The 26,893-nt window shown below is 45.5% G+C and overlaps 1 protein-coding gene across 1 annotated transcript in view; it reads right to left on the bottom strand.

Annotated features, from left to right (window-relative positions):
* Positions 1-344: 344 nt before the first annotated feature.
* Positions 345-26,893, bottom strand: part of LOC147685096 (uncharacterized) — a 1,199,247-nt gene continuing 1,172,698 nt past the window's right edge. Inside the window, exons 39-40 of the mRNA XM_086940986.1 lie at positions 18,710-19,514; positions 345-1,023 (exon numbers count right to left, since the gene is read on the bottom strand). Of these exons, the coding sequence (XP_086797112.1) occupies positions 19,465-19,514 (50 nt within the window). The 3' untranslated portion in view covers positions 345-1,023; positions 18,710-19,464. The remainder of the gene's footprint in view (positions 1,024-18,709; positions 19,515-26,893) is intronic.

Genomic DNA, 26,893 nt, shown 5'->3' with positions numbered 1-26,893 from the left:
GGTGCAGGGTGAGACAGATGCCATTCTGAATGCTGTCAGCTGCATGCTTTTCTGGGTGCAGCACATTAAAGTCAGACCTATTGGCACTGCCATTGCTTGTTTCTGTACTATTATGGTGACCTTTTCAGTAGTATTAAGCCTAATGTTCGCTTCTACTTCTTCTAAGATGTCAGGTTACTTTGGCAAACCAGTCACATTCTTTTGTACTTAAGCAAGCAACTCTTAGCCAAACCACATGAGGCTCTCATATTGCCTTTGCTCAGCCAGAATTCCAGTACATGGATGGTGCAGAGGTTGACCATATAAGCAATCCTTTCTTTCTGTGAGAAAAAAATGTAGTAGAATAGGGTTTGCTTATAACTTTATTACATCCCAAGAGTTGTAAGTCTTTTTTTAAAATCTTGTTTACATTTAAGGTCAGCAAGGAACAATATATATTTATTTTAAACAAAAATATATGTATATAATCTATAACATCACTACTGAAAAATAGGACAAAATTGGCCTCTTCGCTTTCACACATATTATAAATAATATATTCCAAATCTATACATGATATGTACAATAGGAACAGGAGCCATACGACGTATTGGCTAACTGCTTACAAATGTGTACGCAGACCCCTGTCCTAGAATTCAGAGCCCTGTTATCCGTGTTTGAGTGAGTAGAATTTAGAGTCTGTTTTTCAAAACTTTTAAGAACGATTTCAAATAACTATCAGATGGCAGGAATGTGCAAACCACAGAAATCTATCCCATGTACCAAGCTGCAAAACTAATATTACAGGTAAATAAGTTATTGGTTCTTATTGTTTTTGTTTTTTATTGAAAAAGGCAAAGGCATGTCTGTGATGCAAGATGCATCAGGGAGACAGGCTGGTACAGTTCCTTGGCTTGGGTATAGTAACTTCATCATCAGGTCAGTGCCTACAGCTTTTGAGGCAAAGCAGGTAGTTGTGTTGTTGGGAGCTGGAAGTCATCCGGGGAAGATGAGTGCTGGCACTGAAGAATCATGGGTCATCACCTGCAAGAGAAAAGGCAATCAGGTTACCACTCAGTTCCACCAACCATAGGCAGTCTGGGATGCCCAGCAGTGCAGGATCCTTGGGGAGTACAGGCTATGTGTGCAGCATTTCTGTTGACACAACATGATTCCTCAGGTACATCTGAAAATCTACAATCCCATGGGGGTGGACATACAATGGAGTGCAAAATTCCTCCGGAACTTCCCTTCATGTAAGTGTCCTCAGAACAAGTTACTTATTTTTAGTAACGGTCTTGTCTAGTAGATACTTTATCTAGCCGCACATTCCTCACCTTGTGAATACCCCTAGGCAGCAGACTGGACGTGGAGAATTTGTCTCCAGCAATTCCCTTGTGCACCTGTAGGTGGCATAATGCAGCTTTGCATTGACATCCCGAAAGTGACTCCGGAGCCATATATAATCACAATCTCTGTGCGCTGACGTAAGTTTCTTTCTGCGTTCTGTCTGCGCCATTGGATGCAGAGACATTGGTTGATCAGGCTTTACATGGTGCAGATCTCAAAATTGGGACCTTTTGAAGATGGAAAAAAAAGTGTCCATTCCACAGAAACAGAAGGGGCAGGTGGGGCAGTCGGTTAGTCGGTTAGGTTACTCTGTGGTTAGATTATCCCCCAAAAGAGTGTTACTGAATGTAAGTTGTCTTTTGAAAGATATCTCTAACCTAAGCTCCTTGACCTTGTGAGTAGATACCAGAGCTGTATCTCTGAAAGTGGTGGGTCTGTGAAATGGCTCAGACGAAAAAGTCCTGCAGGACCAAATGGGCAAAATGCCCCTCCCAATAGACCTGGCTATAAAGGCAGTAATGCTTCATGACCATGACCTCCACATTGCAACCTGACAGATCTCTAGGACAGGCACTCCACATGCCAACACTGCAGTAGCAATCTTGGCCCTAGTGGAATGAACCCTCAAGCCTTTCCGGGCTATTATTTGGCCAATGCCTAGCAGATTTTGATGAAGAAGTCTAAATTGAAATAATTATTTTCTGTACTACCATACCCATCTCTGCTATTGTAAATCTAAGCTCTGACTGTCCAACTGATGGTCTGTTGTGTGAATTATGCAAAAGCTCAAAGCTCTTTTGGGATCCAAATGATGGAGCCTCTGTTCCTTTTTCGAGGGATGAGGTGAAGGAAGAGAATGCTGAAGGCTTCCTTGGGCTTGAATGCCTCGCTACTCTGTAGCACCTGTATGCACAGACAAGAAAAGTTTGTATATGGTGGCTGGACAGACAGTGTTTGCAACTCACTCATGCAGCGAGCTGATGCTATTGCTATGAGGGACTGTTTTCAGAGTTGCAAGACGCAGAGGACAGCTATGCACGGACTCAAATGGGCGGTCATATCGAGTATTTGAGAACTAAATTAAAGTCCCACTGTGGCATCATAAAATATCTGGGTGTAGACGTGGAGTAATCCTAACAGAAAACACACCACAAGCTCTGATTTAAACAATGATGGCTGTTTTGGTATATGTAAAAAGACTGATAAATAACCTTTAACCCTGGCCACAGTAAGGCCTTGCTGGGGCAAATATACCGCAAACAGCAACACATCCAACAATTTGGCTTGCAATGGCTCTTTCTACCTAGAGGTATACCAAGCAACAAACTTCTCCCAACGTCCAGCATAATTACTTTTTGTGGATGGACGTCTGACTGCTACAATAACCTCTACTACCTCGGGAGAGAGAGGCCGAAAGCAGTCAGCAGTCACCGTTCAGTCTCCATGCTTGGAGGTGTAGGTAATGCAGGCCTGGGTGTCGGGCTGTGCTCTACTGCTGTGACAAAGGATCCTCCTGAGTAGGGGACACATGCTCATGGCCAGACGTTCTGGGGGCCCACATCCTCCTAGCCCAATCTAGAACCACTAAGAAGACTTGGGCCCAGTAATTCTTTATTTTTTTCAAAACTTCTGGCAGGAGAGGGAAAGGCGAGAGGACATACAGGAGTCCTGAGCTCCACTCGAGGTGAAAAGCGCCCCTGAGGGAGAGTTGCCTTGGGAACTACGGTGCACAAAAGCTTGGGACATCCCACATTCTTAGAGATGACAAAAAGATTGAGCCAGAATTCTTCACATTGCTGTAAGACACCCTGCACCACCCCTGAGTGTAACTGCCATTTGTGATCCACTAGGTAATGCCGGCTGAGTTCATCTGCCCTGGTTTTCCAAGATCCTGCCAGGTAGTTGGTTACCCTTGAAATGACCTGGTGAGTCAGCCAGTCCCAGGTCTTCCTGTAACAAGACCCAGGAACCCACTCCGACCTCTTTATTGCAATATCACATGGCACTGGTGAGAATCTGGACGTGCCTCCCCTTGATGGATGGAAGGAAGACCTTTAGTTCCAAACAAATCGCCTGGAACACCAAAAAGATTGAGACGGAGGTGAACCTGTGCCGGGGACAGAGTCCTTTGATCTTCACCTCTCCCAGATAGACTCCTCAACCCCGCAACAATGCATTTATCACAACGGTAAATTCGGGATAGAGAAGGGCGATGGGTCTGTCACTGGTCCATTTACAGTGGAGCAGCTGCCCTAAAGATCTTTTGCAGTTTCCTTCATAACCTGGACGGAATCCAAAACGCTTTTCTTGGTGCTGAGCCGACTGAAACTTCAGATCCCACCTATGTCATCTGGCATGTGGGACCGGAGGCGAGAAGGCCAAGAAGCCTGAGAGCCACTCTCACCAAGACTCAGGATAGAGGTTGAAGCATTAGTATCATAACTTTAATATTATGGACTCGTTGAGCTAGTGGAAAGGCTTGAAAAAGCACCAAACCAGTACAGCTCAAATAAACAGAAACCTCTGGGAAGGAGCCAGATGTGACTTCAGCACACTGATCGAGAACCCCAAATATGTAGGAAGGTTCACCAACAGTAAGTGGTCAATGACTTGATTGTGGCGAGCACGCCTTCAGCAGCTAGTCACTGTGGTATGGTAAGACTCGTATTCCCAGCCTCCGAAAAATGTGCTGTGACCACCGCCATCACTTTTGTGAAAACTCAAGTGGCACTGGAGAGGCTAAAGGGAAGAACGGAAAACAGAAAATGGTTGTGTTCAGCCTTGAACTGCAGGTAATCCCTGTAGGACTGCAAGGCAGGGATGTGGAAACAGGTGTCCTGCAAATCTAACTATCATCCAGTCGCCTGGATCCAGGGCCAATAGAACTATAAGCACGATGGCCTCTGTCCTTCGGCACCATGAAATAATGGGAGTAATACCTAGTCCCTATTTCTGATACCAGACCTTTTGATGACCTTTGTCGAAAAGAGCCTGGACGTCCTTCTGTAAGAGTGATTTGCGGTCCTCTGACAGCTGCTCTGGTGTAGGCGGTATATGAGATAGAGTTGAAAGGAATGGTAGTGCCTCTCCTTGCTAAACGATTTGAAGCCCCCCGTGTCAGATGTGATTCTCTGCCACCTGTGGAGGTAATGCCTTATCCTGCCTCCAATGGGATGGCCATGTCCCACCAAGGTAAGCTAAAGTGGTTTGGTGGCGATTGGGGCGGGGGACTAAGCAGTGTGTTGCCTCTGAGGGCCTGGACATTGTCTGCTGGATCCCCCGGATCCCTGACCCCGAAACTTCTGGTGCAATCTGTTGTTGCTAAGGTGAACTTTTATGTTGTCATTGTACCAGGCATCTACCAAAGTCTCGAAAGGGGTGAAACTGCTGGGTATAATGCCGCACTCGCCCAGAGAGGCCCTGCTCTCTTTGAAGCATTCCAAGGCCAGTCTGCCTTGTCTCTGAAGATGCAGATGCCATCTAATGACATGTCCATCAGTGATGCCTGCACATCACTACAGAAGCCTGTGGATCTCAGTCACTTGGTTTGGCGATGCATTCCGCTGGTACCAACCGCCTTGCTCAAGCAGTCAGTAGTGTCCATCCCTGTGCAGGGTGTGTTGGCAAGATATTGCGGACCATGACTACAGCACATGTGAATAGCGTCCCAGGAGGCAACAAGCATTCACTGAGCAGAGAGCGAGACTGGCTGGAGAGAATGGATTATGTTACTTACCCTGTAAGCATCTGTTCTTGGCATGTAGAGCTGTAGATTCACATGCTTTGCATACTCCTGCCATCTAGTGTTGGATCCTTGTTTTCCTTCGAAGAAGTCTTTTCCAGTCACGAGGTAAGGTGAACCCTCCTTTCGGTGATAGTGCGCATGGGCAGCAACTCCATTGTTAAGATTGTTTTCGCGCAAGAGGGGGAGAATGGAGTAAGTGTAGTACAGAGATGTACATGCGTATGTAATGTTAATAATAAGAACTGCAACAACCACAAGTGTATGGAGTGGTGGGAGGGCGCATGTGAATCTACAGCTCTACATGCCAAGAACAGATGCTTACAGGATAAGTAACATAATCCGTTTGAGGCATGTGTGCTGCAGATATGCATGCTTTGCATAGATTGTATAGCAGTATTCTCCCATTGCGTTGGCTAACTAGTGGGTGTTGCAGCTGTTTGAAAAAGTGTTTGTAGCACTGCTTGTCCTACATTAGCTTGTGGACGTGCTGATGAATCCACACAATAATGTTTTGTAAAAGTGTGTGGCATAGACCATGTAGCTGCCTTACATATGTCAGATATGGGAATGTTGCCTAAAAAGGCCATAGATGCTCCTATTTTGCAAGTAGAATCTGCTCTAGGAGGTATAGTTAAAGTTCTTTAAGCTTTAATGTAACATGTTTAAATACATTTAACAATCTATCTTGAAATACCAGATTTTGAGATAGGCTTCCTTTATGAGGTGGAGCAAATGCAACAAAGAGTTGTTTTGCAAAAATCTTTTGCTCTATCAATATATTATAATAGTGCTCTTTTAACATCCAATGTGTGTAAAGCTCTTACTGCCACTGAATCAGGTTAAGGGAAGAACACAGGTGGTTCAACTGGTTGGTTAATATGAAAAGAAGAAACTACTTTTGGAAGGAATTTAGGGTTTGTACGATGAACCACTTTACAAAGTTGAAAGAAGGGTTCTTCTAAGGTTAATGCTTGTAACTAACCAACACATCTCAATGAAGTGATAGCAATTAGAAAGGCAATCTTCCATGATAGAAATTGTAATGGACAATTGTGTAAAGGCTCAAAAGGGAACCCATAAGCCTTGTGAGGACAATGTTAAGGTTCCAGACAGGTGCAGGTGGTACCCTGGGTGGTATTATTCTTTTAAGATCTACCATAAAAGCTTTAATTACTGTAACTTTAAATAATGATAAATGTTGTCTGTTCTGCAAAAATGCAGCTACTACAGTAAGGTGTAGTCAAATGGATGTGTAGCATAAGCCAACTCGCTGTAAATGCTAAAGATAAACAATATTTTGTATAGATGCATCTAGCGGATCAGTTGTGTTATTATTACAATATATAACAAACCTTTTCCACTTAGCTGCATAACATGCTCTAGTGGTAGGTTTTCTTGCTTCATTAAGAATTGTGATACAATCTGGTGGTAGGTTTAGGTACCCAAACTCTATGATTTCAAGAGCCAATATCGCTAGGTTGAGCTCCTTGAGGTTTGGATTCTGATTTCTCCATGGTTCTGTGTGAGAAGGTTGGAAGTGAGGTGTAACTTTTGGTGTGGAACCACTCATAGCTCTAATAGTGTGGTGAACCACGGTTGAAGAGGCCATGTGGGAGCCATTGGAATTAGTCTGAGTGATGTCTGGCTTAGTTTCCGAGCTAGAAAAAGAAGGAGAGGGAGAGGTGGAAAAGCGTAAACAAATATCCCTGACCAATTCATCCATAGGGTATTGCCTTTGGATAGATGGTGTTGGAATCTGGGGGCGACGTTTTGGAAGTATGGAAGGAGAACTTGGCGATAAAGTTTCCATTTGTGGACTTGTTGCTGCAGCCTGCTGAGGAGGTTGGCAAACTGGTTTTGTATGCCTGGAAGGTGTTCTGCCAGGAGATGAATTTTGTGATATATCGCCAAATGGTCTGAAAGAGGAGTGACAATTGTAGATAACATGTCCCCTCATTTTATTGTTTATGGTATATAGCTGCCACATTGTCAGTGTGGACTAGTACAACTTTCCCTATGAGGTGAGGCTGAAAGGCTTTTAGTGATAAATAAACAGCTAGAAGCTCAAAGTAATTGTGGAGACTCTTTTGCTTGGTGTCCCCTAAACCTTGAATTGTGAGATGGTGGAGATGGGCACCCCACCCTCTGAGAGATGCATCTGTTGTTAGTACGACTTGTGGAATGGGGTTGATAAAAATCTGCATTTTTTGTGTATTCCGCCATTGCAGAGATTGATGAGTGTGGTTGTTTACCAACATTATATCTGTCAATTGACCCTGTGATTGATTCCACTGACGTGCTAAGCATTCCTGTAGAGGACGCATGTGTAATCTTGCGTGAGGTACTATTGCAATGCATGCTGCCATCATTCCTAAAAGTTGCATGAAAGTTTTGACTATTAGGTATTGGTAGTTTCGAATCTGTAGTAATAAAGTTTGACATTTTTTATTTCTGACTGCATTGTGAATGGCTAGAGCTGTGTAAGTGTTTTGCATTGCCCCCAGATATGTTTGCAGTTGTAAGGGTTGAAGATGGGACTTTTGTGCACTGACTGTAAATCCTAGTTGAATGAGAAGGTTTATGGTATTTTGAGTGTGTTGTAAGCACTTTTGTTGTGTGTTGGCTTTGATGAGCCAATCGTTCAGATATGGGAAGACATGAATTTGTTGTCTTCTTAAATGAACTGCCACTACTGCTAGACATTTTGTGAATATTCTGAGTGAAGTAGACACTCCGAATGGGAGTACTTTGAATTGATAGTGATTTCCTGCTGTCACAAATCTTAGATATCTGCGATGTGCTGGGTGGATAGGAATATGGAAGTATGCGTCCTTTAAGTCTATTATGGACATAAAGTCGCCTTGTTGTAGAAGTAGAAGAACTTGTTGGCAGGTAACCATATAGCAGGGCTCGAAAAATAATAAAAATTTTACTAGACTTGCAGCTCTAGTAAATTTAATAATCTACTCAACCTAACTATAATGTATTCGACCCGTGAACTGGTCTCAAATTGTGTGATCCTAGGCAAATATTTTTGTCTAATGGAGCCGCCTCGATCTTCATTATCACATAAGAGAGCACCGTCAAATATGCAAGTTTACTATTTCTGCTGTACAGATAGCGTTTAAGTACCTAGACTAAATGTTCGCTCCATGTATAACAAGAATCAAGCCCATATATAGGGTACACATGATTCCTAACTTGTCTCTTAGTTCACTAATAGCATTGACATCTGGGCAGGAGCAGTAATAATCCCCAGTACATGTTTAAAAACTCACTTTTCATAAATATATTATCAAAGCATGATGTGGAAGTGCATTGTCATTTACAGATAGCATATTTTCCATTGAAATGGCCACAGAACGTTCCCACTAACATGTAGTTTTACTGATAATAACGTATAAACAATTCTTGGAAATTGGTTTTCAGCAAAAATATTTAAAATTTGCACATCACCAAGTAAAGTGTCCTAAGTTATTTTGATACAATAAAAATATTTTTTCACACAAAATTACAAAAATGGGTCTTCATAACTAGTGAAATATGTTTGAAATGTTTGTACAGTTCACTTAGCTATGTAAGTGTTGTGTTAGAAAAAAGCTTGACATCGTACAGCCTTTAATTTAACAAGCTCTGTACAGTTCAATTGTCACACAGTTCACTTTACATAATCCTCTAACTTAAGTCACGGAAAAAAATAAAGGTAATAACATAAGCTGACTTCTGACCTCTGTCTTTGAAAGCCAGTAAATGTGACAAGATAACAAGATTTAATGGCATTTGTATTGCTCTTTTACTATGCGAGCAATACAGATGCCTTTAAATCTTGTTATCTTATCACATGTGCTCTGTTTTCACATACAAAGGTCAAAAGTCAGTTTGTCTTCCCTGAAGTCAGAGAATTTTCAACTCTCCAGAAAGGGTGTGTAGTCCCTAAAAATAGTTCGTCCTGAATGAATCTTGCTCGACAAGGCGAGTGGATTTTTCAAGCCCTGCATATAGAAGTGTTCTGACAGTATGTATAGGTTTAACGGTCTGAGATCTAAGATTGGTCTTCGGGACCCATCTTTCTTGGGAATTAGGAAATAAAGAGAGTAAACTCCTGATCCTTGTTGTTGTAAAGGAACTGGTTCTATAGCTCCTTTTGTTAGGAGAGCTTGTACTTCTTGCTTGAGGAACTATTGATGTTGTAGCAGGATTCTGTGAGTACGAGGTGGAATATTGGGTGGATTTCTGGTAAGTTCCTGGCAGTAACCATGTTGGATATTGCCTAATACCCATTTGTCCGATGTTACTGATTGCCGAATGGGAAAGAATTGTTGTGATCTTCCCCCAAGAGGTGTAAATGGTAGGGGGGAATTCTGAGCAAGTTACTATTGTTGGGAGATGGAGAGGTAAGCGGTGGTGTACCTTTTCCTCTGCCCTTGAAATTGTTTACTCTATAACCACCTTTACAAAGTCCTCTTGATGGCAAGGGTTGTGTGTTTGAGTTGTATGATGACACAATTGGATCCGGAGAATTACTTTTGGATCCTCCTCTGTAAAATGAGCGGCAAAAGGAGCCTCTATTGGAGGGTGACTGAAGGGCTCCCATTGACTTTGAATGGTTTGTTGAACCTCTGGTTAAAAGCCAGAGATTCTAAGCCATGCATTCCTTCTAAAAAGAATGCTGGTATTAATACATCTTGCTGCTGTATCAGCAGCATCTAGTGCATATCTCATAGATGAATTAGATATCAGTTTTCCCTACTGCACCAATTCTTGTCCTTTTTTCTTGTGTTCGTTTGGGAGATATTGAAGTAACTGCTCCATTTCATCCCAGTGGGATCTATCCTATCTAGCTAACAGGCCTTGTGTATTAGCTATACGCCAACGGTTGGTGGATTGTGCAGCGTCCTGTTTCCCTGATGAATCTATTAGCTTAGACTCCTTGTCTGGAGATGGTGCATCTGTTATTAGTTTGGGAATTTGCCCTATTCCAAGCATTTGACACAACTAGGGAATTTAAAGTCAACTGTCCTCTAATAAAAATCGGATCAGTTGGGGGAGGTTTGTATTTTTCAACCCTAGGTGTTAGAATATGAGCCCGTACAGGGTCTTTAAAAATCATATCAGCATGGCACATCATGCCCTTTAACATAGGTAAAGATTGTGTTATCCTATGTGATGTTCCTATGGTCTCAAATAAAAAATCTTCCTCTAAGGATTCCTTATAAAGAGTGACCCCATGGTATGATGCTGCTCTGGAAATTAACTCTTGATATGTTGAGTTGTCATTAAGAGATGCACAAGTTACAACTTGTGTAACAATATATCTGTAAGAGACATTAGTTAGTGATAGATTCCTTACCTTATAATATTCCCCAGGCGTCAGACTGGATCCAGAAAGTTTTACTTAGCAGTACCCCTGCACGTCGGTAGGTGGCGTCATGCGGTTCCGCGTCAGTCACTGGCGTCGTGAGCGCCGAGAGGACGTCACAGAGACTACTTAGGCGCCACCCAGGCAGTTAATCAGTTCGCAGAATGGGGAGGATGGGTGGGGCAGTAAGGAATCTATCACTAACTAATGTCTCCTACAGATATATCGTTACACAAGTAGTAACTTGTGCATCGGAAAGAGACATGTTAGTGATAGATTCCTTACCTTGGAATAGATACCCCAGCAATACCAACCCCGGTGGTGGGTCTGCGAACAAAATTACACCAGGAAGTAACGGAGAACAGAACGGCCAAAGAAGCTGTCTCTCCGGACTTGACTGTCAAGGCAGTAGTGCTTTGTGAACGTGTGAAGCGAGGCCCATGTAGATGCCTGACAAATGTCCTGCAAGGGAACGCTGCGTCCCAAGGCAGTAGTGGCTGCAGTCGCCCTGGTCGAATGGGCACGCAGCCCCACAGAAGGCTCCTTCTTGGCCAAGAAGTAAGATGCTTTGATGCACAAAACGACTCACCGGGAAATGGTCTGTTTGTGCACAGCCCAACCTTTTTTTGCGCCCACGTAGCCAACAAAGAGCTGATCATCCACCCGGAACTGTTGTGTACGCTGCAGATAGAAAGCAAGCGCACGTTTTGGGTCCAGACGGTGGAGCCTCTCCTCCTCCCTGGAAGGATGCGGAGGCGGAAAGAAGGTAGGCAAAATGATTGTCTGCCCGATGTGGAAGGGGGTGATAACCTCTGGCAAAAAAGAAGGACGGGTCCTTAAAACAACCTTGGCCGGATGAACAGAAAGGAAAGGAGGTTTAGAAGAAAGAGCCTGGAGCTCACTCACTCTTCTGGCAGAGATGATAGCTACCAGGAAAGCCGTCTTTAGAGTAAGAAGACGTAAGGGACAGTTATGAAGAGACTCAAAGGGAGCACACATCAGAAAAGTCAAGACAAGATTTAAGTCTCATTGAGGCATTATGAAAGGCACAGGAGGAATCGTGTGTGTAATGCCTTTGAGAAAGTGGTTAACCACCAGAGACTTAAAATGAGACGGCTGATCAGGAAGGCAGAAATGGCAGAAAGATAGCCTTTGATAGTGCCCAGAGCAGAGCCCTGCTGGGCCAAAGATTGGAAAAACAGAAGAACCGCAGAAAGAGGGGCCGAAAGGGGAGCCACAGCCTTTGCTGTGCACCTTGCCACAAATTTGTTCCATCGGCAGGCGTATACCGTTTTAGTGGAGGGTTGCCTGGCTGCCAGAATGACATTACAAACTTCGGGAGGAAGTTCGAAAGCTGTCAACTGTCGCCACTCAATCTCCACGCATGGAGTTGGAGGCTGGACAAGTTCGGGTGGAGGATCGACCCCTGAGCTGCGACAGAAGATCCTCCCGAAGAGACAGACGGATCGGTGCTCATACTGAGTAGCTCGGGATACCACACTCTTCGAGCCCTGTCCGGAGCCCAAAGAATGACTTGGGCCCGGTCTCGCCTAATCTTCGTCAGCACTCTGGGCAGAAGTGGAATAGGCGGAAAGGCGTACAACAGACTGCAACTCCACTCGCGACGAAAAGCGTCTCTGAGCGAGTGCTGCCTTGAAAATTCCAACGTACAGAACTGATAACACTACGCGTTCTCTTCGGTGGCGAATAGATCTAACCAAGGCTCTCCCCACTGCAGAAAGAGACCTTGTGCCACCGTCGAGTGCAAACACCATTTGTGATCCACCATGCACAGGCGTCTGAGTTCGGCTGCCCTGGAGTTCAGAGAACCTGCTAGGTGTTGAACCACCAAGGTAATGCCTTGATGTTCCAGCCATGTCCAGAGGCACAATGCCTCCTGACATAGAGTCCACGACCCCACCCGCCCTGTTTTTTGCAATACCACATGGCGGTGGTGTTGTCCGTGAACTCCAGCACCACACTTCCCCGGACAGAGAGAAGAAATGCCTTCAGTGCAAGTCGGATCGCCCGCAGCTCCAGAAGGTTGATATGGAGCCGGGACTCTGCCAGAGACCAGAGGCTCTGATCTCAGCCTCTCCCATCCCAGGAGGGACGCATCCGTGACCACTGTGTGCTCCGGTTGGGGAAGGGAGAGGGATCTGCCACTATCCCAATCACGATTTGTGAGCCACCACTGCAACTGTTGTGCAGCGCCCTCCGAGATCCGGACGTGATCGGACAGGTTGCCATGATGCTGTGCCCACTGGAACTTCAGGTCCCACTGCAGAGCCCGCATATGCCATCTGCATGTGTCACCAGCAATATACAGGAGGGCATCAGGCCCAGAAGCCGGAGGGTTAGCTTGACAGAAACCCAGGATAGAGGCTGAAAGAGCGGAATCATAGCCTGAATATCCCGGACTCGCTGCTCGGGAGGATAAACCCAAAACAGCACTGAATCCAGAACCGCTCCGATGAAGGGGAGCTTCTGAGAGGGACTCAGGTTCGACTTCGGCACATTGATGGAGAACCCCAAGGTCGCCGTAGTCTGGAGGTGGGTGACAACTGCCTGGGGCGAGCCCCGCCTTCAACAGCCAGTCGCCGAGGTAGGGGAAGACTGACACCCCTGACCTGCGCAGATGAGCGCGACTACCACAATCACCTTCGTGAACACGCGGGTAGGGTCACTGGTAAGGCCGAAGGGGAGCACGGCAAACTGAAAAAGCTCCTGGCCTACCGTGAACCGCAGGTAGCTTATGTGGGCCGGCGGGATGGGAATGTGAAAATATGTGTCCTGCAAGTCCAACGCCACCATCCAGTCTCCACGGTTCAGGGCAGCCAGGACCTGAGCCAGAGTCAGCATCCTGAACTTCTCCTTCCGAAGGAAACGATTGACGTCCCGGAGGTCCAAGATGGGGGGCAGGCCCCCCTTGTCCTTCTTGGGAACCAGAAAGTAGTGGGAATAACAACCACACCCCACTTCCTGACCGGGAACGTGCTCTATGGCCCCCTTGGCCAGGAGGGCCGAGACTTCCTGACAGAGAGGAGTCAAATGATCCCCTGACATGCAGTGGTGCCGAGGAGGCATGGCTGGAGGGGAGGACAGAAAGGGGAGTGCGTAACCTTGGCTGATTATCTGCAGCACCCACTTGTCTGATGCAATTTTGCGCCAGTGGTGGAGGTGGTGGCGGATCTTGCCACCCACCGGTGTGGGGTGCTCCCTGAAGCTCTAATTAGGAAGGCTTAGAGGCGGAAGCAGCGGGGGTGGAAGGGGACTGACCCGCACGCTGGTTACCAGACTTGCCCCTGCGGAATACACGGCCGCGCTGAGGCCGTGAAATTGCCCTGCCCAACGAATCGTCGGTGTCCAAACCACACCTGATGGCAAACTTCACCGCATCCTTGCCTTCCGCAATCACTTGGGAAAGGACAGCCTGGACTTCCTCAGAACACTGAGGCAAGACCTCATCTACCGAATCCCACACCTCGTGGGAGTAACGGCCCAATAAACAGGCGATGTTAACCGACCGCAACCCCCAAGCTGGCTGAGGAGAACAACTTCTTGCCAAATTGGTCTAGCCTTTTAGAGTCCTTATCCGACGGAGCCGTGGGAAAGGCACTCTGCGAGGCCTGTATGACCAGGCTCTGGTGAGTGGTCAAGATGCGGGGTCACCAGGCGCCGGGCGGTGACGCCTGGCTGAGTTTTTATCCACCGGCGCCCCAAAGGCTGGTTGCAGCCAAGTACCCAAGAGGACTTCGGTGAGAGCTTCATTGTAAGGGAGCAACGGCTCCGACGACGTAGAGCCGGCAGCGCAGGATCCTGTGGTGCCGGGGCTGGCGCCAGTGGCGGAGCCGCTGAGCCTACAGGATCTGGACACGGGACCGCGGGGCCTGAAGGCTCGCCGGCCGGAGCCTGGGGCCTAAAAAAGCGGTCCATGGCAGCAAGAAACCCTTTCATCTGTTCGAGAGTCGCCAACGGACCCGGGTATAGCAGGTAGGCCGCAGGACTCCCCGGCTCCAGAGGAACCGCAGGGGCGGAGCCCCTGTACCCCTCGTCCGCCTCCAGGGAGCGATGGGGGGACGTCAGAGAGCGAACACGCTTCTTTGACTTCTTTTTATGGCGTCGCATACTAGAATCTGAAGGCGAAGATTTAGAGTCCGAGGAGCAACGGCTCCGGTCCCACGAGCGGTCCAACGAACGGCCCCTAGACCCGGAGCGGAGGTGAGAGGAGTGCCGGACCACCAGCAACTTCCGGCGCTGCTCCCGCAAGGCCTTCGGGGCCATGGATCGACAGTCTTGACAGTCCAGGGAGTCATGATCGGTCTCCAGGCAGTAGAGGCACACATCATGGGGGTCCGCCACGACATGTTACAGCGGCACGACCCACAAGACTTACATTTGGGCATCCCTACGTGCACCAGGAGACAAGAGGGGGAGACAAAAAGTAGTCAAAAAATGACTGAGGTGCGTGCTCAATCCGGATCTGCGCTTTCAGCGCGGAAAAAGAAAGAACGGACATCAGCGTGCATGGGTCATCTCAGCGCTCACGACGCCAGTGACGGATGTGGAGCCGCACGACGCCACCTACCGACGCGCTAAGCAAAACTTTCCGGATCGAGTCTGACGCCTGGGGAATATTCTATGGTAAGGAATCTATCACTAACATGTCTCTTTCAGATGATGGCTTTTAAGAGTACAAGATCATTATCCATCAGAGGATCAATTTTCTAATCGTTCGATGGATCTATAAGTGGTGGACTATCATCACCTGTGTAATCAATATCAGGCTGTGTATGCAGTGAACCGTGTATTGTGATATCTAAAGGATTTGAGCCTGGTGGTGGTGAAGATGGTGGAGGCGTCTGATGAACAGGATGAATAGGGCTCTTAGCTTTGTCTTTCTTCTTCTTTAGAGGAATTTTGTAACTTAAATCCTCTGAAGGAATGTTCCTTTTAGAAGGTGTAACTAATATGTGTCCAGTATCTTGATTAATGTTGATCTTTTTCTGCTTGAGATCCAGCTTCTCTTGCATAACCTTAGGATCGGTTCCGGAGGCTTTTGATGCGCATCTTTTGCTTTCAGTGCTGAAAGTTTCAGAGCAGAGCTAGATTTGTCCTTTTTCTCATTTGGAGCCGAAGTTTTCGGTGTCAATGGGAGTTTTTCTCGGCTCGGTCCCAAGCTGGAAGACTTGACTCTGTTTTGGTGCAGAGGGCGGGCGTTGGAAGCAGTGTCTCGGTGCCGACCATGGTCAGAAGGCAGTGGTGGCTCAGAAGCCTTATGTTAGGTGTAAGAAATCTTGAGGGGCAAAGGGGCTTTGTTATTCACGGCACCCTGTCCTGCTGGAACGTCTTCGGACTTGAGATCGATTTCCAGTCTGGAATCCAATTCTTGGATAGAGAAGGCCTCCTCCTCTTCCGCTGCCGACACCTCCATTTCCTCGTGATCGGTATCTTCTCCGAAGATATCCGGGGTGTGTTCGATGTTCTGCCTCTGCATGTCCTTCCGTTGAGCCCGACGGTCCTGCAAAGTCTTTTTTGACCGGAACGCATCGACAAGCGTCACAATCCTCTTCTTTGTGCTCCTATGACAGGCACAAGTTGCAGACTTTATGCAGGTCATGCACGGGTACTTGGAGTGGCACAGAGGACAAAACAAAACTGAGTCCGCTCCATCTGTAGAAGACTGGATACTACGAAACGGAGTGTAAGTCAACTGACGCGGCTAGGCCCAAAGGCCGCTAATGAGGTCTTCTATACCGAAGATAGTGTTATTTCAAATTTTTTGGGCACACGGAGAATGGTCAAATGCGTACAACACAATACCGACAAGGGTACAGTGTGTTGCGCACCAAGAGGATCCAGAAGAACGTGTCGATCCATAGTGTCGCAAATCACATCTGAACCCGATGGCATAAAGAAATCAATCTAACAATGGAGTCGATGCCCATGCGCACTATCACTGAAAGGAGGAGTCCCCTTACCTCATGACTGGAAAACACGTCTTCGAAGGAAAACAACTTGAAAACATCCAGACCCAACACTAGATGGCAGAAATATGCACAGCATGTGTATCTACAGCACACATGCCTTGAGCATCTTCTTTCTGAATGCCTCAATTTATTTGGATTCCCCATCAGGAGGCAAAGGAGGGAATGACTATAGATTAAGCCTGCTTCTTGATGCTTGTACCACTAGGATTTTAGGCGTAGGATGTAGGAGTGGGTCTCCAGGAGCAGGTCTGTGTGGTCTTCCTCCTCTGGCGCAGGGTGCGAAGTCGGGATGCGCATCAGCCCTGGAGTTGGGACGGGCCCCTTCAGTCGGGTCAAGGGGCACAGATGGTGTCAAGAGAAGATTCGCCTACAGTAATTGGATTGGAGAGCTCCTTGGGGGCTGGAGGTGTGCCGGAGAGAGCGGGAAGGGTGCCAGAGAAGTGCCACATCACCTCCTTAAAGGCCTCAACTTGTTGCAGCATCACCGATGGGTTTGAGAATTTGGGGTGGAAGGGGATAAGCTGTGGGATCAACTCTGCGGTAGGAGAATGGGATTGAAATCATGAGACTCTGATGGGAGTGGTGGGAAGAGTCACACTACTACTTCTTGAGGTTTTTCTTTGACTCACCTGAGGATTTCAAATGTGACAAGGACCTTTCCCATGAGACCCTACACTTCAAGACTGGCCCATGCATGCCTTCTGAGGGTGCTCAGTGACCTACAGCTTGGCTTTACAGTCCCGGATCACTTTTGGATTCATCTTACTGCAGTCCTACCAATACTAATAGTAGTGTGACTAACCCAGTCAACAGATACAAACCTGGTGGGATTCTGTCACAGACATCTGTTTGGGACAGTTCTTGTAGGGTTTAAATCCTGTTGGCTTTGGAGGGGACATATACCTTGCATACTGAGAAATAAATTAAGAAACAAATCCTGTCAAACAACAGAAAAGTTGAGGAAGTGAGCTCCGGATCGGCAACCAAAGGCACTGAGAGAAAGAAACTGACGTCAGCATGCAGGGGTGGCAGTTATCTGTGGTTCCAGTGTCAATTCCTGGGAGTACGGAGCCGATGCAAAGCTACATGATGCCATCAGCTGGCCTGTGAAGGAATTATTGAAAAAATTCTCCTGATCCAGTCTGGTGCTTGGGGTGTTCACAAGGTGAGCAATCTATAGTTAGATGTACCAGTCAGAATGCAGGATTCCTCTGGGACACATCGGAATGCAACTTTTCTTAGGATTTGTTTGGAAAAATAAATCCACAGAAAAATGTGGGAGTGTAGGATTTCTCAGGAACACCAGGTAAGCAGATTTTCCTTGGAGTACCAAAATCTTTGGGGGCTGTGGATTTCCACGGTTCCTTAGGTATAGCAAATAGTACAGGATCCTATGGGACACTGAGAGCCTCTGATTGAATTTGGGACACAAGGAAAAGCAGGACTTCAAGGTTACTACTGGTAGTACAGGATTCCTCAGGTGCACATGGAATTGGTGGATTCCTGAGGATTTCCGGTTTGCAAAAGTGCTTTAGAGTGTAGGATCCCCCGGAAACAAGTAGGAGCTGTTGGGTTAATCAGGGATGCAGTACAAGTGTTGGATATCCAGGGCATGGATGGGGTTATGGGCTTCCTCTGGGAAACTATGAATATAAGATTCCCTAAGGGTGCCTGAAGGTACTTTATTCACCAATTACTGATAGGAGCATGTTTAATCACCAATTACTGATAGAAGCATGCAGAACGTTCCGAGGCACCTGTAAGTAGAGGATTCTTTAAAGGGCTAGGAGTGCAGGACTCTTGTAGACTGGTTCAGAGTGAAGAGCTACTCATTACTGAGTAGGGGCGGTAAGATTACCAAGGGCTATGAGTGAATATAGGATACATGGGAGTGTGGAATGTCCAGGGGCATCTGTACGAGCATGATTCTTTACAGCACACCTAGGAATGTGAGATTCCTTTGGGCCACCTAAGAAATAAGAGGCCCATCTGTGATGGCTGCCAGTGTATGATCTCTCATAGGTGCCCAATAATGAGGGGCTCTTCTGTAAACCCATAGAGTACGCAATTCCTCAGGAGAACCTAACAGTGTAGGATTCATCAGGGGTTATTATGAGTGCAGGAGCTCCCAGAGACCTCTAGTGGTGTGGGATACTGTGGGATACTTAGAGGGATCGTGGGTGTACAAATTACTCAACAGTCCGAATGATTCTTTGAGGGAACTACAAAGTAATCAACCCTTAGATGACAATTTCTCTTCATTGTCTAATTTTAAAGAATGCTTACCTTTGAGTCTGGAATTCAGTCTCTGTGTTTGGATGGACTTTGTTTATGGGCTTGAAGTGCTACATGAATCCTTCAGTTCCTCTGGTGTGTCCTTCATTGGCTGACCCTCCACAGTTGCCACCACACAGCATTTCCAACTCATCCGTGGTTTCAATCAATAATGTTCAACAACTAAGACCCTGTTTATTGAGATTCCAAACCCCTCTCAGAACTTCCCCTCCATCGAATACCTCCAAGTGAGGTTCCAATCACAAGTGTGAAGGCCCACCTCCTGTAGTTTACTTTTCACCTGAATCGCACATGGTACCCACTGGCCGAAAGCACTACCTTGTGAACTCCTTTCAGAAGTCTTGGTTTTGCCACTGGACACCTCTTGTTCTAGTTAATCAGCTTGGGTTGATCAAGAGCTCCTCACACACTTCAGCCCAGTCAGATCCAGAAATATTAATGGGGCCCTGTCAAGCCAGAGAGCCACAAACTATCAATTTGGCTGATTGTTTGAGGCAGCAGTACTTTGTCGTAATATTGCACATGGCGTCACGGTTTCTTTTCCTAAGAATACTGAGCAAGGTCATCGACTGCTCTTCACATTTCCCAGTTTGTCACTTTCCAAACGTTTTAAAAATGTGTTCTTTGATAGTATCCATTGCAGTTTGTATAATTCAAGACCACGCTGTCTTTCATCCACTGTCATAGTTTTTATTCTGTTCTGCAGCATGTGAGGCTTATAAAACAACATCCTTGTCTGTTTTGATTCAGATCTTGCTGTGCTTTTCACTAATGTGACTGTCAAGTTCCTGAGATTCTGTAAAAAAATAAATGAACAAAAGTTCAGGTTAAATATTTTAAACCATTATCCATGGATAAATAAACAGGTAATATAGCATGGTGTCTAATGGGCTTGCACTTCATATTCAGTTATGTGTGTCAAAGAAATACACTGAAGTAGTACATTTTCGACCACTTAAGGTAAGGCATTTTTCATTTTCCGCTACATAAGCGTCCCATTTAAGTACTCCATGAACTTCACAGATTCATTGCTGTCCCATAAAGAGCCTATCTTCCTAGTCCTGCTGTAAACCATCCAGCGCACTATTATCCATGTCCCAAATGAGTGACTCATCTTGTTTCCAGCCCACTCAAATAAATCCCACTGACCCGACAATATACCCTCTTCTGCCCACATAAAATTCCCAAACATAGCTCCAAGAGAGCACATCATGCTATGCAAAGATCTTCACATATTACCATGAGTTTAAAAGTACCCAAGTGACTTTGACAGTGACACCGGAAACACTCACAGTGACCACACAGATTCTGACATAATCCGCAAAAGATTCCCTTAAGGCAAGATTCAGAAAAAGTTGTACATCCTGTAATGTGGAGTACACCTCGACAATTGGAAACTAAATAGAAGCAAACTTCCAGGCTTTTATGTGCATTTCCTTCAGGATGTGAAGCTGTGAAAGAAAGTTTTACATACATTTCTTGCATGTACCTGTTCCCCGAAATCTATGCATACATAATTACCACAACATAGATAATCCAAATGTGTAGAGTTAGAAACAAATTTAAACTGTTGATTCCTCTTTCCTTTTCATCTGAAACATTATTTAATTTGAAGTATTCATATTCATCTACACACCCTGAGGAAATAGGGTATTGTTTGCATTTTCCCATAGTTTATGTGGCACGGACACCAGGGTGCTGATGGGTATTGACAATGTATTGCGAATTTTTATGAACACCCAACTAGTAACAAAAGTGTGACTCTATGCATATTATCATGAGATTTTCCTTACCTCTCCTGTTTGCTTTGCTGCAAACATCTGCAGATGCCCAAGCTAGAAATGAAGCCACCCAATAAATTATTTGCCAAGAAGCTAAGGAACTGGAATGCTAATGTAGAAGAAAAAAAGGGTCCATTGAATGAAAGCTGCTGCAAGGAAATCTTTTGGATATGCTGTGAGACATTTTAAGTACTTTCGCACTCAACTAGATTCCTGCTTTGTCCAGTAAAATACTTTATATAAGAAAGCCCATTCAGTGGCGTGGATAGGCGCCAATGATGAAGCATGGCACTATTAAGTGGGCGAGGTGTATACTCCAAAATCTTTGGAAGTTTTAGTAGGTCTTTTTAGTGGTCCTTTCTTTCTTTGACCTGTTTTATCCAACCTAGTAGCCCATTTGTGAATGAAATGTAAAGCACTGTGGCATACTTTAGGCAATATCTTCAGTCAATAGACATTGACCAACCAGAATACCTGATACTACTTCAGCTGCCGGGAATGTACAACACAGTGGAGCATAATAAACTCTTAGAAAGCAAGGGAAAAGGCCATATAGCAGATCCAGTTGATCCTCATCAGCAAAAGCCAACATATCAGAATAGAGCTCTTTTACTCATTGTGGAAAATTGGCAGTAGTGGTGGAATACAGGGCTCATGGTCGTTACAACTCATCTTCATCCCCAGTCATATATCTACCCAAAGACTCCTCAAACTTTGAATACTGTTAGGTGGCAGACTGGATTTGGAAAGGCTTCATATCGGTCCTGTGCACAGGAAGGTAGTGCCACTAACATCAGCTGCAGCTCCGTCAAGCACCGTCATGACAACATGGAGCTGTATATGGGTGCTAATACTGGGCTCTGCCATGAGTACTCATCTTTTTTCCATTCCTCTGCACAGAGACGAGACTGCCTGTAATTCAAGTGAAAAAAGCAAAGATAGAAATCTACCTTGGAACCCTGTTAATTCATGAAAGCTCACTCTAAAGAACGGGAAGGTAGGTGGACAGTGAGAAACCTGCAGGTAAATACAGTATCCACCAAAAAAAGTTAGCAAAGGTCAAGTCAAGTCAAAAGATCTTTATTCGGAATTAAAAACATCCATAAAAGTACAAACAAAATACATTTTAAATCAAAAACAATACAATGCAAAGGTATGACAGCTGGAAAGCAAAATTTAAGACTAATAAATCAATGTCAATTTCATTTTCACATTTATATATCACAATTGTCCCTTCTTATTAAAAACAGATATTATATACAATTAAAAAGATTATAAAACATGATTTAAAAAAGAGAGAGAATGGATGGTTAGAACAGTATCAACAGTAAGTCCATATTTATAATGTGCAAAAGTAGCAATAACGATGTGCAAATTAGATTTTTTTTTTTTTTTAAGTGCATAAAAAGTGCAGATGTGCAAATCTTAAACATCAATATGTAAAGTGGCTCGTGATCTAACGGCAGCTTTGAGAAAACAGCTCACCCTAAATATTACTTCATCCGTTTCCAATAATAGAAAGGACCTCAAAGCTATTCTAAAACTAGTCAATTTCTCTTTTCTACAATAGGGCATTAAGTAATGAGCGGAAAGTTTTTTGTAAAAACCACAGAAGAACAAAAAATGCATAAGGCTCTGTTTCATGTTAGGGTTACATGGACAATTCATGGTTTCAAGGTGTCTATTGTAACCCAGGGGGAAGTTTAGTAAGTTTACTATACTCCCATCTCGAAATCGAAACAATAAGCTCCTATTCCATCTGCCAAGATGCAAACGTAAATACCTGTATGGAGGGCCTGGGTGTTTAGTGTGAGGTTCAGAGTGGCCCATATATTTCATAACAGTGCATTTGGACAGATTCTTCCTTTCTCGCTCATCTCTATAAAGAAGATATAATGCCCTAAGAATGATGGTCTTGTGAGAACTATTTATTAGGCTGGGTGAAGTAAACAAAAAGCCATGTCCTACACTATCGAGGCAATCTTTTACCGCTTTTAACCACGGTATAAAATGTGCCCTATCGCACTTTAAACAGTCTAAAATTATATCACGGGTCAAAGTGGCAGCCGGATTGATCCATATCTTTAGCCAGAAGAGTGCTGGTCTAGATCTTACAAAATCTTCTATATATGAAATATTTAGTTCATTATGACATACATAGTGGGGGGAGCAAATAACCCCACCCAGCACCTTCCGACAGAACCTATTTTCTTCTGTTTGGAGACTGATGCAATTTGTGTAACCCCAAACCTCGGCACCATAAGTGCCAGTTGGAATACATTGGGTTTGGTAGATCTTAACTAATGGTGTTATTACATCGGCATAGTTGGGTTGTTTCAAAGAAGTAACACTGTTTATTGCTTTACCCAACTTGTTCCTGGCATAAGATACATGTGCATGCCATGAGCCAGTATTTGAGAATAGCAGCCCCAAATAGGTGAAAGTGCAGGTGCTTTTCAAAACGTTTGACCCTGATTTAATCTCTGCGATTTTATAATTTTTTGGACCACAACTCATGATTAAGGATTTTTTGAAATTAGTGGTCAGGCCTAAATCAGCCATAAAGAGAACAAATCCTGAAATTAAAGTGCGAAGTGCTTTTGGGGTGCGGCCCATCAGGACCGCATCATCGGCATAAAGAAGGGTAGGTATGGGGACTCCGTTTACATGGGGTACATCTTTTGTAAGGGTGTTCAGTGAGCTACTCAGATTATTAATATACAAGATAAAAAGGAGGGGGGCCAGCACGCACCCCCGTCTGACCCCCCGACCTATTAGCAAAGGTAAAGTAACTTATTAATCTGGTGGTAACTTCTACCTGCAGAACCCTCCTCTTTAGAATCAGTACCAAAGCTCTCCCCCTCCCAACTGGAAGTAGGTCGAATGAATGCAGTCACACCAGGACATCCTGCTAGACTGAACATGGAAATGCCACAAGGGATGAGAAGGAAGCGACTGTGACCGACTGACCCAAATGGAAGGTCACCAGCTATGGGAGGAAAGCAGCTTTGGTTTTCAGTACCAACTTGTCAGGAAACGAAGGCCTGACACTTAGTGCTGGTAATTCACTGACACTCCTTGAGGTAATGGCGACACGAAAAAACGTCCTAAGAGCCCAAAAGTGTAGGGAACAACTATGTAAGGGCTGAAATGGAGACACCATGAAAAAGGTTAACAGCAGATTTAAGTCCCACTGTGGCATTATAAATGGAGTGGGCGAAACATGCTGCTCAGACCTTTCAAGAACATTAACACTTAAAAATTAACGCTTGGTGTGGGAGGCAAAGAAAAGTAGACAAAGCCACTAGGTACCACAGCACATCTTTCAAGTGCCAACAAAAGTGTAAATTGGAGAATGCTAGACAGCCATGCTTTCAACAGGCCAATCTGGTGACCTGCACACCAATCAACAAACCATGCCAGCTCTTGTATAAATAGATTGTGCAGAGTAACGATGGGCAGATATGATTACATCCACTATGTCATCAGACAGCTGACAGGCCTTCAAGTGTCCCTGCTCACCCTCCAAGCATGAAGGTGTAAAGATGGAGGGTCGAATGGGGGACCTGTTCCTATGACTAGGAGAGAAGATCCTCTATGAGAGGGAGCTGGAGCTGAGGACACGGGAAGAGGTGCAGAAGGTCTGCATACCACACACTTTTCAGTCGACCTACAGCGTCCAATATGACTTGTGCCCGGTCTTGGCAGATCCTTCCTAGAATATGAGTAATCAAGGATTTAGGAGGAAACGAGTAGTGAAATTCCATTTTGACTGAAATGCGTTCCCCAAGGCTCCTTGCAGCAGGTGTTGGCGTGCACATCACTTTGGGCAACATGAACTGAAACGAGTGGCAAAGAGATCCATGTGGGGTATGCCCCATTGAACGAAGATGCTCTTCACAGCCTCGGGGTGGAGATGCTACTTGTGGTCAGCAAGCTGACACAAACTTGGGTCATTGGCTCTGGTGTTTAGCAAACCCATAAGGTAATTCGCCACCAACCATGTTCTGTGCTTTTGAGCGCAGGACCAATGCCTCAGAGCTTCTCAATAGAGACTGGGACCCTATTCCCCTGCTTATATAAATACCACATAAATACCACATCACGGTTGTATTGTTTGTGAAGATCTGGACTGATGTGCCACAAAAGCAAGGGAGGAAAACCGTAAGTGGCATGCGAATCGCCCTCTGTTTGAGGAGATTGACATGAAAACTCTGCTCTTCTGGAAACCAAATGCCTCTGATCTCCAGTTTCACAATGTGAGTACTCCCTTCCCCCCTCCAGGAGTGGTGCGATCTGTCACTACTGTAGTCAAGGCCAGAGGGGGTTGGAAGGACATTCCTCTGGACCAGTTCTCCTCCACATTCCACCAAGAAAACATCGCTGCAGCATCCCTGGAGATCAGTATGGAGTCTAAGAGATCTCCATGTTGGAGCCACTACCTTAGGAGACACCACTAGAGAGCGCTCTTGTGCCAGTGGGCCAGGACAATGTAAAAAGCTAGCAATATGAGTAGGCGGAGGACACATAGCAAGCACTGAATAATGCCACCTTCCTAAAAGCACAGGAGCAATGTATGGATGTCCAGTTTCCGCTCCACAGAAGGAAATGCTGGTGTCAGGGTGGTATGCAATACTAACCTTATGAAAAGGAGTTGCATGGACGGCTCCAGGTGAGATTTAGCTACAATGATGAAGTCCATGTTGCTGACTATAGATGCGGCTGTGCCATCTCCAGAGACCTGGCTTTTAGGAGCAAGTCATCCAAGCATGATAAAAATGGTATTACCAACTTTCTGAGATGAGCTGTTACCATTTCCATCACCTTTGTGAATACCAGTAGTGCCAATGTCAGGCCAAAGGGAAGTACTGCAAACTGAAAGTCAGTTCTACCCACCACAAATCGCATGTACTTCGTGTAAGATTCAGAACTGGTATGTTGAAATAGGAGGCCTGCAACTAGAGTGACACCATCAAATCTCCTAGTTCCAGTGCCAGAAGTGCCTGAGCTAAGGATACCAAGACCATTGTTCTGCTTTGGAAGAAAGACATACCAGGAAAAGCATCCTTCTCCAATCCCCTGCTCCGGCATCAACTCCTTCCAGAAGTTAGCGTACCGCCTCTTGCTGCAGTAGGTTAAGGTGTTCCTGTGAAAGGCCCGAAGGGGGAATCTGGGGGCTCATTGGTCTAAAGTCAATGCTTTCAAAGGCTGAGGAAAAGAGGACATCCGGCCTCCCAACGGTTTCGAGTTCTCCAACAAGGGCAAACTAGGGCTGCCTCCTCTGGTGGCTGATGGGGAAAAAGAGAAAATGACTGGCTGAAAGTGGTTCCAACATCTGCCCTTTCCATGTCCCCTGTACTGTCTCACAGTAGGGTTCTAGGCCTGCTGCTGCATGATGCAGACAGAAGTTGATCCCTCTCCCAAAACCACTACTCGTTCAAAACCCCGGGTTATCTCTCATTTGGGACTGCAAACCAAGGGATCAAGCAGTGGCTGGTTTTGAAATGCTCAAGGAAGGCATCCGCCTAGTCTCAGCTAGGAGCCATCAAACAGGCAGGTCCATGAGGGTTGTGGACATCATTAGAGAACCCCGATGTCCTAAGCCATGAATGCCTATGGACTGACACTGCTGTCTCCATTGTTCTGGTGGCAGGGTCTGAACTGCCAAGGTCCGAATTAACAAACTGCCCTGAGGCAGCATGCCCACCCAATACAATGTCCATGAAATGTGACTGATGCTCATCGGGCAGTTTGGCTGTGATGAAAAATAAAGCCTGGATATACCCTCATAAGAGGCATGTTACATTAAAGGATTTCAGACCTACGCCACCACCAGCAAAAACTTTCTCTGACCAGGCTTCCTGTCGTTTTGATTCTCTATTAGCAGTGTCAAATGAAAGTTGCCCACATGAGAATGCCTATATAACTCGACTTTGAGGCAAAGGTGTAGGAGAGAAATTAGGGATCACCTGGTCCTGGCTTGAATCTCCTGGCTATAGTCCTGTTAACAGCTGGAGTAGACGAAGGTGTAGGCTGCAGCACGTCTGTTACAATATCTGCCCTGGTTTCCACAGTGGGCAAAGATCAATCCAAAGTTTCTGTTGATTTTTTAAAGCCTTTATAAGAGGCCACTTTAGTTTGAGAGGGTACGAAGAGTCCATGAATGACAGCTTGGGTGAGGTGTCAATTCACTGGCCTCCGCAATGTCTAGGAAAACTTCAGGGACATCACAAGGATACCTACCCTCATACAGGTTTGACTCCTTGCCAAGGAGGCTGTTTAATGAGAATGTATTCTTGTTATATTGCTTTTCCTTCAGGAGGTGCTGGGCTTCCCTTCTAGGCCTCTGAATAGCCCCAGAAAGTTGTGAAGTAATAGGGGCCAATTCTGGCAT

The sequence above is a fragment of the Lissotriton vulgaris genome, chromosome 10, assembly GCF_964263255.1.
Source record: "Lissotriton vulgaris chromosome 10, aLisVul1.2, whole genome shotgun sequence".
Taxonomy (NCBI): domain Eukaryota; kingdom Metazoa; phylum Chordata; class Amphibia; order Caudata; family Salamandridae; genus Lissotriton; species Lissotriton vulgaris.
This window is presented reverse-complemented; position numbering and strand designations above follow the sequence as displayed.